The sequence below is a fragment of the Hyla sarda genome, chromosome 2 (genome assembly GCF_029499605.1).
Source record: "Hyla sarda isolate aHylSar1 chromosome 2, aHylSar1.hap1, whole genome shotgun sequence".
Classification (NCBI taxonomy): domain Eukaryota; kingdom Metazoa; phylum Chordata; class Amphibia; order Anura; family Hylidae; genus Hyla; species Hyla sarda.
In genome coordinates, this window is record NC_079190.1 from 70,452,083 (window position 1) to 70,466,519 (window position 14,437).

At 42.9% G+C, this 14,437-nt stretch overlaps 1 protein-coding gene across 4 annotated transcripts in view; it reads left to right on the top strand.

The window, feature by feature from the left end:
• INTS6 (integrator complex subunit 6) overlaps positions 1 to 14,437 on the top strand; it is a 70,117-nt gene that overhangs the window by 10,563 nt on the left and 45,117 nt on the right. For 3 of the 4 annotated variants that reach the window (XM_056562037.1, XM_056562036.1, XM_056562034.1), the window contains exon 3: positions 5,184 to 5,333. The exons of the other annotated variant lie outside the window; for it this stretch is intronic. In XM_056562037.1, the coding sequence (XP_056418012.1) occupies positions 5,184 to 5,333 (150 nt within the window). The remainder of the gene's footprint in view (positions 1 to 5,183; positions 5,334 to 14,437) is intronic. 4 annotated transcript variants of the gene reach the window in all.

Genomic DNA, 14,437 nt, shown 5'->3' on the forward strand with positions numbered 1-14,437 from the left:
AGGTGCTCCTGGGTTTCCGGTTTCCGTCTTTTTTTTTTTTTTCTTTTTTTTTTTTTTTCTTTTTGTTGTGCCATTTTTGTTTCCCAGCCGGGCTAGCCCTCTGTCTGGTTCTGTGTTCCTTAGAGTTGATTTCCTACCTCCTAGCCCCTCTGGAATCCTAGTTGACTTTCTGGTCTCTCTATGAGGACCGTAGGTTTAGAGTCCCTGTGAAGGATGGTCCGTTCCTTTTGGCAGCCCAGTCCATCTACATGGCTGGGGTAGCTTCCTGGAGCTCTGTTTCTAGGCCCCGGATTTCTCTGGCCTGGGGTCTTATCCACAGGCCTTATGGACAAGTGGGTTCGGTCTCGGGACTGATTCCCTTTTGCTAGTGGTTATTCCCACCCTAGGGGACTGCTTTGCTACGTTCCATTAGTATAGGTGTCCCCCGATGAAGAGCGACCAAGAATGGAGTTTTATTTTATTTATTTTTTTTGTACTCACCGTAAAATCTCTCGTAGCCTTCGTTGGGGGACATCGCACCCACCCATTTTTTTGTCCGGATATTATTTTTTTATTTTTTTAAGCCGGGTTTCTTTTCTAGGGTCACTGCTTTGTGACAAAACTGATAACCTCACTTTCAGTGGGAGGTTATATCCTGCCAGGGAGGAGCTGACATCTTTTTCTAGTGTCAGCGCCTCCTAGTGGCAAAGGCATATACCATCAGTATAGGTGTTGTTCCTGAACGGAGCTGCAATACCACACAACCGGAGGAAAAGTTATCAGCTCTCTTTAATTTTTTTTCTAATCCTGTATAACCCTTTTTAGGTTTTACCTATACAACACATTTAAAATATATAGAAATGTGAATTGGTTCCTATGGTCTGCGAATTGCTTCTGTTCACAGAAGAACGATAACAGCTATGTTCAATTCGTTCATCTTCTCTCCTTTGTTAAACTCTATAAACTTTAGAAGGGCCCATCAAGGTTTCAGTATTTTGACTAAGAATAGCAACGCAGGCTGCAGCCAATTGTAGTGCTCCATGGATGTTAAGTGCTGCCATTTGAGAAATGATGCCAGAAATTAGGTTTGTTTACATGCCATGTTTTTACCACTTTTTTATTTTTTGCAAAGCTGCACCTTTTTAGTGACATCATGTTAAAGCACCTTTTAGGTTACTAGTTGCACAGCACCTGTTAAGCCCTGTGTATTCCATTGAAAAAATCATTACTCCCATCACCATTGATTTTGGGCAAGTATGCATGTTCTGCAAAAAATGACAAAAAAAAAAATCTTATTGAATTCGATGCTTCAATAAACCACTTTTAAATTTGAAGTTTTTGCTGTGCCAGAAAAAGTACCTAATATTGTCAAATATATTAAATGTATACAATTTTTTGATGTAAAATATGATGCACCTCTTTTCTAGCCACAAGGTGCTACAAAGTTAAATGTCTTTTTATATGGCTAAAGGGTTGCATCAAATTTAGATAGCAACAGGTGCCTCTGAGTGAACAGATCTTATGTCTCTAGAATGGCCGTTTTTGCTGTAGCATTGTGTGCCGACTTATAACAATTCAGGGATTACTCTGTCGTCTCAAACTTGACAAAATCCCCCAGGATAAATTGGAAGCCATCTATAAGCCACTCTTACCAAGCATCCCTGATTCTCTAGAAGAAATGGATAAGTATCCCTCCAGCCATGATTTAGTCTGTTAGAAAGCTGCCTTAGTGCCACATCAATTTCATGCCCACAGACTGGTACCTATATTTACTATGTCTGGTTTCATATCTTTACTACATACACACTGATCAGTCATAAAATAAAACCCTCACATTATAGAGATCCCCCCTTGTGCCTGCAAAACTCTGACCTGTTGAGGCATGGGCTCCTTCGATGGCATCCTGAGGTATCTGGCAGCAAGGCATTAACAGGAGCTCTGGTGTGAAGTGAGGTATGTTGTGACTTGTTTTTCCAGCATATCCCACAGATGCTCAATCTGATTAAAAGCCAGGTCACTTGTACTCGGTCATGTTCCTGACAGTTTTTGCAGTGTGGCTGGGGCATTCTACTGTGGAAAGAGTCCACTGCCAACACGGAATGCTGTTTTCATGGAGTGGTCTGCAACTATGTTAAAGGAGCTGGCACATCTCAGAGACACGAATTTAAGGACTTAAGGTTTCCCAAACATTGCACAGAGCATCACACTGCCGGCTTCTGTTCTGCCCATAATGGTGCCATCTCTTCAATAAACACTTTAACATAATGTAAAAGAGAACATGGTTTATCAGACCAGACTGCGTTCTTTCATTGCACCATGGTCCAGTTTCGAGAGCCTCATTTACAGCAAGCTGCAATACATGGGGCATTTGGTGACCTTTGTATCATAACCAGCATTAAGTTTTTCAGCAATCGCAGTAGCTCTTCCTAGGGGTTAGAGGAAAGAATGTGGTCATCTGACTGCCTTCCATATACACAAACACATTCCAAGTGAAGGCCTGCCTGGCAAGTACTCCTGCTGAACCTGTATCTTTTAAACTAATGATAGGTGTGTACAACAGAAAAAATAAATCCAAAATTCTCTGTAGACTAGTAGAATTATCCAGGCACCAAAAAAGGTTATAGTTAGCTTTGGAGTTGCAAATAAAAAAATAAATAAAAACAGAAAAGGGGAAAGAGAGACACACACCTACCTCAGTTCTCTGCTGACATCATTTGGTCCTGCTACTTTCTACTCTCGACACTTGGCTTGTTTAATCAGGAACTGCTTGCTTACATTCCGAGTTGTTGGGGTCTTAGCTGGGTAACTACATGTTTCCTTTTTATTTTTTTTTATTTTTTATTTGTACATAAAAATCTAATGGAAAACGCTATGGCTCTTGGAAGGATAGAATCAAATTTGGCTGCGTAGTTCAGATGTTGTGGCTGACTGGTGTATATATGACAAATATTGTACACTGCATGTAATGGACTGGCAAATTAATTTGGGAAGGCTGACCAACGAACACTCATATTTGTATAAAGTACAGGAAATAAAAGCTTAGCCATTAATGAAGGCCTGTCAGTTTTGTAATAACACTGAAAAAGTTGAGTTTAATTTTCTACGTCATGTATTGGCCAATGTTTGGTGTAATTCTCTAAAATCTTTTTTTTTTTTCTAATGTGGCGTGTCTAATATGTAATTGAGACAAAACTAGCAGGGTTAGTCACCTATTAAGAACTACAGCTGGTCATACACTGTATTAGGGATTTCAGAGGGCTGAATCTCTCTATACACTTTTATTCCTTGTTGATCTGTGAAGGTTTTAGTTTGGCAGATGAGTGTGCCATATGATTGTCAACTGATCACAGCTGTAATTTTTGGCCCTTTCGTGGGCTTTTATTGATTGGATGCAGATCTGTCATTTAACAAAATTGGTTTTCAACTAAAGCACCCAACCAAAAATTAGATGGTCAATTTTTCCACCAATTGGTCTCAATCCAGCAATTGTTTGGCTCTGGATTGGGGCAAATTGTTTCTCCCAATCCAGCAATTGTTTGGTGTGTAAACGATTTATCAAAGGAAAACTGTCAGCCGGTTCACCTGCACCAAGCCCAATACATGGTTATAGTACAGGTGGGTAATGGCAGCGGAAGCTAGCTCTGAGCTTCTCTGCTGCCATATGCCCATCAATCTGTGAATGATGCATGTACTCTTCAGAGCTGCCATGTGGGCCGTCAATTAGCACATGACCACTCTGAAGACATAATACATATTCACAGACAGGCAAATGAGCATATTTACATATTAGCAACACAGGCTCTAAGTTTACCATGGGACTACGGCTCGCTGTAAGTAATACAAAGTCTAACTCATGTTCACCCGCAGTACAACCCTGTGTATTTATTGTGGGGGAACTGGCTTATCAGTTTTCCTTTTTTAAAGGAGTGTGAATCTGCTAGATTGTCAATCGTTGTAGGGCATAGGCCTGCCCATATAAGCGGACGCCCAAAATAATCAGTGTTATCAGCTATGTGCAGGGTGAATATCACTGTATAAACTGGGAAGGAAAGGTGTTGGGTGGTGTAGTTTATCATGGCCCCTGTCAAGAAAAGAACTTATCTTGCCAAGAAAAATTTACTCTAACTTTGGTTCTAACTTATTTTTCCTTAATAAATCACTGGCAAATATTCCTACTATTTATTGTAGTTTTATCATTGTGTGACATTGTATAACATGTTTGATGTGGTGTTGCAAATAATCTCACTGATCATTAGGAAGAAGGGGCATTTGGCAGACTACTGTGCCCAAGGGGTTGTGCGGGGATAAGTGTCAGAGGGGGGGGGGGGGATGGGGGTTCGTCTGATTGCTGGGATATCACCTCTGAACTCCTGCACAAGCCCCAGCTCTCTGACAGGAGTGCGTGTTGCAAGGATGGCACACACTCCATTTATTTCTATTGGAGCACCAGAGATGATGGGGCACAACAACAACACTTGGGCCTCTTCAGCGCTCCCATAGAGAATGGAGTGCATGTCTTCCCCAGAAGGCACCGCGGGAACGCTAGAGCGAATTCAAGGTTTTTTTTTTTTTTATAACATGCTCAATGGGCAAAGTTGTGAATACACAATTTTTAAATAGAAGTGATTTACAAATCTGTGGGAATCTTAATGCCTGTACCAATAGTTTATGGTTTATGGATTTTTGGAGTGTGAGCACAACCTTAGTAAGCTATAGTGAGTACTGTGAAATGCATCACTAAAACTTTTTTCTTTGTTTTTTTTTTTTTTCCTGGAGACTCAAACTGAAAGCATCATGGTGATCTGTGATGCTTTCGGTTTTGCTCATTAGACCCGTGGTTGAATGCAAACGTCATTTTTACACACATTCTGAACACTGGCAACTCCAGTTCTTTCTAACGCTGTGTTCGCACCTGTGCACGATCATAATGGTCAATTCTATGGGACTTTGAGATTATGGTCAAAAGTACATAGTTTATCAGTTCTCTCATTGATCCATTTTTGTTATCATTGCAGTCAATGTTAGATGGATAGAAGGGAAACAAAATAAATATTAGATAAATGACGAATTAGTTGCAATGTTAGCAAAAAACATACTGCAGGGTAAAAAAGGTGTGAAAGTGGCTATATTTAGTACTTGGAGGATATGGCACTTGGTTCATTAGTACAGTTTGAAGAGTATGTGTCCTTTTACTTTCTTTACAGGCTGGATGGAAGGAAAATCACGCTACTTTTATGAATGAGTTAAAAAATCTTCAAGCAGTTGGACTCACCAGTCTTGGTCAAGCCCTAAGGACGTCATTTGATTTGTTAAATTTAAATAGATTAGTAACTGGCATAGACAACTATGGACAGGTAGGTTGCTTCATGGGAAGGAAAAGGCTTTCCTTCATTCATGGTTATTTTCTTTATTTTGAAAATCTCCTATTTAAATCAAATCAATTTATGTGCTGTTCCTACAACCTAGTTAGAGGTTGAGACAGGTATATAACCTGTAATATCTTGTTGGTAGTATTTTTCCTTGTGGTTTCTCCTCGTTTCATTATTCAAGAATTCACCTTTTTCTGCTTAAACATAAAGCTTCATTTTTAAGGTAAGAATAATCTCCATTATTCCCAGTACTTTCATGAAAAATCACTTTGGTCTGAAAAACCCATGCACTTGTTCTGCTACTTTATTTATTTATTAATAATTTTCTTTTTCTTTTCTTGGAAAATAATTCAAGTTCTGAATTCCATCTTCCCTATGTGGGAAACGTGTATGTGAACCCTCAAGATACAAGGGTGTCAACCTATATATTTAACATAGATTTTTTTTCCTGAACCATTGTAACTTAAAACCATACTCGACATACATCAGACAGTTCATATCCGAGGTACATATGAGTAGGTGGAAGATGTAACCAGAGTTGAAATTTTATTGCTTAAACTCCTGTATTACTGAATTTCATGCACTTATTGGCTGACTAGTAGCCCCTCTCTACAGTACCATGCACTACATGTCATACTGCCCTTTATCTGTGCCAGGATGAGCTGATGCCTTTGACACCAATAGATGATATCCTGTATGTGTACTTTATGGGACCTTGCTCCTGTACTGTTCAGGAAGCTCCTGTCCATGTATAAAGCGTTTTATAGCTTCTAGCAGCTATAACTCACTTGCTTTAGCTAATACACTTTTTTCTTTTTTTGGGGGGGGCTTCAGAACCAGTTACCAGTTTTCCATAAAGTTTTTTGCAATAAAGAATAATTTCAATCAAGCCAATCAATATTGTAACTCAATGGACCACTGTATCATATTATATTTCTATGGGCACTGACTGATCACCTGTAAAGAAATAGTGATATTGCAGTTTTTGTATGATAAGGATTGATGGCCTTTTTGTAGTAAAGTGTTTTTATTTAGGGATCGACCGATATCGTTTTTTTAGGGCCGATACCGATAATCGGTGGAGGTTAGGGCCGATAACCGATAACTTATACCGATATTCCGGTATAAGTTATCGGCTATTTTTCCCCCCTGACACCGCTGCAGAACATTGATTTAAAGCGGGCGCTTTAAATCAATGCACTGCAGTGGCTTTTGTGGTGTCATAGGCCGCCACCACCCGCTTCTCTCCCCCTACCTGTCAGGGTGGTCCGGGCCTTCCTTCCTGTAGTGTCCGGCGGCATTCCGAGTGGAGGGTGAACCGATCCGGGCTGTCCTTCTTCTCCGGGGGTCATCTTCTCCACTCCGGGCAGGCTCCGGCCTAGTACGCTGCATAGACGCTGCTGCGCAGTGACGCCCGTGCGCAGCGACGCACCTGACGTCACGGCGTCTATGCAGCGTACTAGGCCGGAGCCTGCCCGGAGTGGAGAAGATGACCCCCGGAGAAGGAAAGCCCGGACCGGTTCACCCTCCACCCGGAATGCCGCCGGACACTACGGGAAGGAAGGATGGATGGATGGCCCGTAGTTTTCAAAATAGGCAGTGTTTTTTTATTTTATTTTATTTTTATTTTTTTCTTCTCTGTTCTGGCACCATAGGGGCTTCCTAAATATGACATGCCCCCCAAAAACCATTTCAGAAACTCTCTCTCTCCAAAATCCCATTGTCGCTTCTTCCCTTCTCTGCCCTCTAGTGCACCCACAGAGCATTTGACATATACACGAGGTATTTCCTTACTCGAGAGAAATTGGGTTATACATTTTAGGGTGATTTTTCTCCTTTTACCCCTTGTAAAATTCCAAAACTGTGTCTACAAGAACATGCAAGCGTAAGAAATGAAGATTTTGAATTTTCTCCTTCACTTTGCTGCTTTTCCTGTGAAACACGTAAAGGGTTAACACACTTACTGAATGTCACTTTGAATACATTGAGGGATGCAGTTTTTATAATGGGGTCATTTATGGGGTATTTCTAATAGGAAGGCCCCTCCAAATCAACTTCAAAACTGAACTGGTCCCTGAAATTCTGATTTAGAAAATTTTGTTAAACATTGGAAAATTGCTTAACTTAGAAGCCCTCTGATGTCTTCCAAAAGTAAAATTGTATTGTGTATATGTGAATCAATATATACCGTAATTATCGGCGTGTAAAACGCACTTTTTAGGCTAGAATTTTTAGCCTAAAGTCTACCTGCGTGTTATACGCCGATAAGCCGCTGCAATTCAATGATTTAAAGCGGGCGCTTTAAATCAATGAACTGCAGCGGCTTTGCAGGTGCAGAGACTGCCACCGCTGCCGGCTTCTCTGCCCCTGCTTGTCCTGGGGTCTAGAGCCCTGCTGCCAGCCCTTCTCTCCCCCTGGCTATCGGCGCCGCTGCCCCATTGCCGGCACCGCTTCTCTCCCCCTGGCTATCGGCGCCGCTGCCCCATTGCCGGCACCGCTTCTCTCCTCCTGGCTATCGGCGCCGCTGCCCCATTGCCGGCACCGCTTCTCTCCCCCTGGCTATCAGCGCCGGCAATGGGGCAGCGGCACCGATAGTCAGGGGGAGAGAACGGGCAGCGGCGCAGATAGCCAGCGGGAGAGAAGCGGCGGCAGCAGGGCTCTAGACCCCAGGAAAGGCAGGGGGGAGAGAAGCGGGCAGCGATGGCCTCTCTCCCCCTGCCTTTCCTGGGGGTGTGTCGGGGTATACGCATGCACACACACACGCACCCACATTTTACCAAGGATATTTGGGTAAACTTTTTTTACCCAAATATCCTTGGTAAAATGAGGGTGCATGTTATAGGCCGGTGCGTGGTATACCCCGATAAATACGGTCATTTATTTGGGATGTCCATTTTACTTTTAAGCAGAGTTTCAAAGTAATAAAAGCAAAATTTTAAAATTTTTCATAAAATTTGGGAATTTTTCACTAACAAATTATGCAAGTATCGACAACTAACATAAAGTAGAATATGTCCTGAAAAAAACGGTCTCGGAATCAGAATGAAAAGTAAAAGCATCTAACAGTTGTTCATGCTTAGTGACAGTGGTCAGATGTGCAAAAAACTTTCAGGGTCCTTAAACCCTTCCCGCAAATGGACGTGTATACACGTCCAATACATTTTCTATCACCATGTCTGTTGGCATGGTGATAGAAACGTCAACTCAGCTGTTCTGGACAGCTGACCGATGACACTATGCAGCTGGGGACCAATCAGACTGGTCCCCTGCTGCAGATCGTTGTCATTAGTCAGTCAGTGACTGACTAATGACAAGGACTTGCGGGGTTCCGGGCTGATCGGGTCTCTGGTGACCCGATCGCCCAGAAAATAGGGATTTTCGGAGTGGTCAGAGACCACTCCGATCATCCTGAAGGGTTAGGAGTGAGGTGGCAGCTGCCACCTCGCTCCTAAACCCCTGCCATTAGTCGTTAGGGCTAGCGACCAATGGCAGGAGGGGGGTGGGAGGTGGGAGGTTAAAGGTGAAATCCCCGCTCTGCCTGCCCCTGAATGTCGGCGCAGAGCGGGGGAAGATGGTGGACGGTTCGGAAATCTCACCTCACACCCGGACCGACGATTGCAGCGGGACCGGCGGCAGGATCGGGACAGGCAGCACGGGACCGACGGAGGCAGCGGCGGACACAGCAGTAAAGATCAGCCGTAAGTGATCTTCACTGCTGCGTTCCAGGAGTTGCCAAACTACAACTCCTAGCAAGCCCAGACAGCCAAAGGCTGTCTGGGCATGCTGGGAGTTGTAGTTTTGCAATATCTGGAGGCCCACAGTTTGGAGACCACTGTTCAGTGGTGTCCAAACTGTAGCCCTTCCAGATGATGCAAAACTACAACTCCCTGCATGCCCAGACAGTCCAGGGATGCTGAGAGTTGTACTTCTGTAACATCTGGCCCTTCAGATGTTGCAGAACTACAACTCCCAGCATGCCTTGACAGTCTGGGCATGCTTGGAGATGAAATTTTCCAACGTCTGGAGGGCTACAGCTTGGACGCCACTGAACAGTGGTCACCAAACTGGGACCCTCCAGATGTTGCAAAACTAACTCCCAACATGTCTTTTGGCGGTCTGGGCATGCTGGGAGTTGCAGTTTTAAAACAGCTGGAGGCACCCTTTTTGGGAAACAGAGTTAAGTAACAAACTCAGTGTTTTGCAACCAGTGTGCCTCCAGCTTTTGCATAACTACAACCCACAGCATGCACGGACAGCCAAAGGGCATGCTGGGAGTGTTGGTAGTATGCCTCCAGCTGTTGCATAACTACAAGTCCCAGCATGCCCTCAGTTGTCACTGCATGCTGAGTTGTAGTTTTTGCAACGGCTGAAGGCACACTGGTTGCGAAGTTTGTTACCTAACAGTGTTTCGCTACCAGTGTGTCTCCAGTTGTTGCAAACTACAACTTCCAGCACTGATAGACCGTACATGCAGGGAGTTGTAGTTTTGCAACAGCTGGAGGCACACTGGTTGTGGAACACTGAGTTAAGTAACTCTGTGTTTTGCAAACCATGTGCCTCCAGTTATTGCATAACTTCAACCCCCAGCATGCACGGACAGCCAAAGGGCATGCTGGTAGTGCTAGTTTTTGCCCCCTCCCCCCCCCCCAATGTGAATGTACAGGGTACATTCACACGGGCGGGGGTCTACAGCGAGCTTCTTGTACAAATTTGAGATGCAGCAAGTTTTCCGCCACAGCTCAAACTCCCAGCGGGAAGCTCGCTGTAGACCCCCGGCCGTGTGTGTGCCCTAAAAACACTACACTATACTACATTACACAAAATAAAAAATAAAACGCTACATACACATACCCCTACAGTCCCCTCCCCCCCCCCCCCAAATAAAAAATCTAAAATTTCTCGTATGACTGTTTCCAAAACGGAGCCTCCAGCTGTTACAAGACAACTCCCAGTATTGCCGGACAGCGATTGACATTCCAGGCATGCTTGAAGTTTTGCAACAGCTGGAGGCACCCTGTTAGGAAACACTGCCATAGGGTATTTTTGGTATCGGAGGCCAGTATAATTCTTGCATCCGGTTCTGTCCTTATGCAAAGCCCTTATTTAGTCTTCAAATGCGCATGGCGCTTTCTCACTTCGGAGCCCTGTCGTATTTCAAGGCAACAGTTTAGGGCCACATATGAGGTATTTTCGTACTCAGGAGAAATTGCCTAACAAATTTTGGGGGGGCTTTTTCTCCTATTACCCCTTGTAAAAATGTAAAATTTGGGGGGAAAACGAAAATTTTTGTGGGAAAAAAAATGTATTTACACATCCGACTTTAACGAAAAGTCATCAAACACCTGTGTGGTGTTAAGGCTCACTGGACCCCTTGTTACGTGCCTTGAGGGGTATAGTTTCCATAATGGTATGCCACAGGGATTTTTTTTTTTTTTGCTGTTCTGGCACCATAGGGGCTTCCTAAATGCGACATGCCCCCCAAAAGCCATTTCAGAAAAATTCACTCTCCAAAATCCCATTGTCGCTCCTTCCCTTCTGAGCCCTCTACTGCGCCCGCCGAACACTTGACATACACATATGAGGTATTTCCTTACTCGAGAGAAATTGGGTTACACAGTTTCGGGGGATTTTTCTCCTTTTACCCCTTTATAAAAATTCAAAAACTGGGTCTACAAGAACATGCCAGTGTAAAAAAAAAATCTAATTTTGAATTTTCTCCTTTACTTTCTGGCTATTCCTGTGAAACACCTAAAGGGTTAACACTTTCTAAATGTGATTTTGAATACTTTGGGGGGTGCAGTTTTTATAATGGGTTCATTTGTGGGGTATTTCTAATATGATGGTCCTTCAAATCCACTTCAAAACTGAACTGGTCCCTGAAAAATTCAGATTTGGAAAATTTTGTGAAAAATTTGAAATTTGCTGCTATACTTTGAAGCCCTCTGGTGTCTTCCAAAAGTAAAAATATGTCAACTTTTATGATGCAAACAAAGTAGACATATTGTATATGTGAATCAATATATAATTAATTTGGTATGTCTATGTTCCTTACAAGCAGAGTTTCAAAGTTCGAAAATTGCAAAATTTTAAAATGATGCAAGTATCGTCGAAATTTTACTGCTATGTTAAAGTAGAATGTCACGAAAAAACAATCTCTGAATCAAATTCATAAGTAAAAGCATCCCAGAGTTATTAATGCTAAAAGTGACAGTGGTCAGATGTGAAAAAAACGCTCTGGTCCTTAAGGTGAAAATGGGCTGGGTCCTTAAGCTTTAAACTGTTCATTACAGTAAAAAAAAATGTACTGTGACTTTAGTTTTCTACACACAGTACAACTGTAATAGAAGGGTATTATATTCTACGGTAATCTGTATTACTTGCTTTAGGGGTGAAATATTTGCCCTTATTCAATATGGCTGCTGTGTAACTTCCTGTTAGGACTCACGGTGACTCATCGATTATTTGTACAGCTGCTGCTTCTAACAACCCCAGGTTTTTATTTATTTCATTATTTTGTTTTAGTAAAGCGTAGCAAGTTGCGTCATATTGCTTTTTAGCTGCTTAGATTATTTAGGGAATATAAGCCTTCATAGTCAGCTTAGTAAGGGTTCTCCTTATTAAATTGATCAGGTTTTTAGTTGTCACTTGCAGTTTTTTTTTGTTAGCTTTTAACTGTGGCTTCTAGTTGTGAAAACAATGTATGCAGCATATGTACACTTTGCCTTTTTTTTTTTTTTTTTCTTGAAAATAATGAAAAGGTGAAATAAAAGAATACATATCAGTCATATAAAATGATCCTTTTTAAATCAGTGTTTGCAATATGCTGTCACGGCAAGAAACGTGTCGGCCCCATAGAATTGCTGTCTGAATGTTCTGCAAAGCACAGGCTTCCAAATTGCCTACGACTATAAAAGGCTTTTAACGTGTTGTATTGCACAATTTCCTCTGAAATTGTAGGAACATAATATTTTGTCCTCTACGAGCTTTAGCCACTAGGTGGCTTTTGTTATACAAGAAATGTAGCCTGTTGTCCTTAAAGTAGTCGGCTTGTTTAACACCAGATCTACTCGTAACAGAATATTACAGGGGGCTTATATATGCAGTTGATGCTGGATCTTTTCTTCCTTCATGTCCGCCATACAGGTGTCATAAGATTTTTTCAGCTAGTACATAAGGTTTTGTGTTATCAGTTAGGTTACAACTGACCCTTACAAAAATCAAAACCCTATTCTTGGTCACATTTTCCTTTTGGACAGTGAATGGAAAAAATATTAGCATTATAGCCATCTCCACCAGACAAATGAAGCAACACCTGTGGTTGTCAGGACATGTAGCTTTTCCACAATTAAAGAACCACCGATTGAAGACTATTCTAGGGCATGATGGGTTTTTATGTCCCTGTCCACCGTGATTAAATCATAATCTAGTGTATATCTAATAAATATAAATATATAATTTTTTTTAAGGTGGCTGTATTTAATACACTGAACTGCAAAAGTGAGGCTCTGTTCATACCTGTTAAGAGCCTTCTGCATGAAGTATACATGTGGAGGGTCTACTATGTTCTAAGGACAATCTTGGCGTACTCTGGGTTAATGGGGGAAAATGGAAACCTTCTGGAGAAAGCTTTCACAATGCAAATGACTACTGTTGGGTGAGAAGATTTAAAAAGGCCTTAAAATTCACAGGAGTAAAAGGACAGGATGTGATTTTTGTATAAACCTAGTGTTTCTAGTAATCACCAGGCTACATGACCCCAATAAAAAGGTCAGAGGGTTGCTGCAACCACATGTCCTGCTGCAGTAGAAAGAGCAGCTCTGCTAATTTGTCATATGAATTTGATGCCGATGAAGATCAGTAACAGTTAAATGGGCACCGTCAGATTCAAAAAAACATTTTATATGTTGTACATCTTGGCAAAACGACCTATGGTATCTAATAACCTTTCTAATATAATTCATAAGAAAATGTTGTTTCCTTATTTAAATCATGGCTTATAAAATCATAGCTTTGTCTAAGCTGAAGCACAGGCTTGTAGAGCGTCCAGTAAGTGAGGGTGGGCTAGGACTCCTCTGTGCTCTCTCCTGTCTGATAGCACTCCTCTGTGCTCTCTCTCCTGTCTGATAGCACTCCTCTGTGCTCTCTCTCCTGTCTGATAGCACTCCTCTGTGCTCTGTCTGATAGCGCTCCTCTGGGCTCTCTCCTGTCCTATCATACAGCAAAGAGCACAGAGGCGTGCTTTACCTCACTGGACTTAGTCCATGCCTGTGCTTCAGCTTGGAAAAAAAGCCATTTTATAAGCAATGACGTACAACATTAACATTTTTTTTTTTTTTTGTATCTGACAGTTAGGGCTGGGCGGTATACCGGTTCATACCGAATACCGAATTTTTTGGGCTGCACGATATGAATTTTCCCCCATACCGCAATACCAGTTGGGCCCCTCCCCCTTGAATGTATTATCAGCCCAGCGCAACGCTGTGCCCACATCGGGGAACTAATCCTATGTGACCCGCCAGCACTGTTCTGCTCCCCCCCCCCAAAATAAATTATCAGCCCAGCGGGGTACTACTCACAGATGTCACCTTCAAGTACTGCCCTCCTCCTCTTTGTTGGGGGGCCGCCGGGCGCTGGAACTCTATACTGTACGCTAGTGGTCTCCAACCTGCAGACCTAGAGATGTTGCAAAACTGCAACTCCCAGCATGCCCGGACAGCCTATGGCTGTCCGGGCATGCTGGGAGTTGTAGTTTTGCAACAGCTGGAGGTCCGCAGGTTGGAGACTACTGCTGTATGCTGTATCCCTATGCCCGGGCTGCAAAAGATACAGAAAATAAACTTTAAACTCACCTTCATGGGCCACACGCTGGGGACTGGAACGTCGGACAGCCGTTAGCCTATCACCGGCCGGAGTGATGCCCCGGCCTGTGATAGGCTGAGCCCACTGTCATGTAAGAAGCTCTGGCCTGCTTCTTACATGACCGTGCGTTTAACCTATCGCTGGCCGGGGCGGGACATCACTCCGGCTGGTGATAGGCTAACGGCTGTCCGACGTTCCAGTCCCCAGCGTGTGGCCCATGTAGGTGAGTT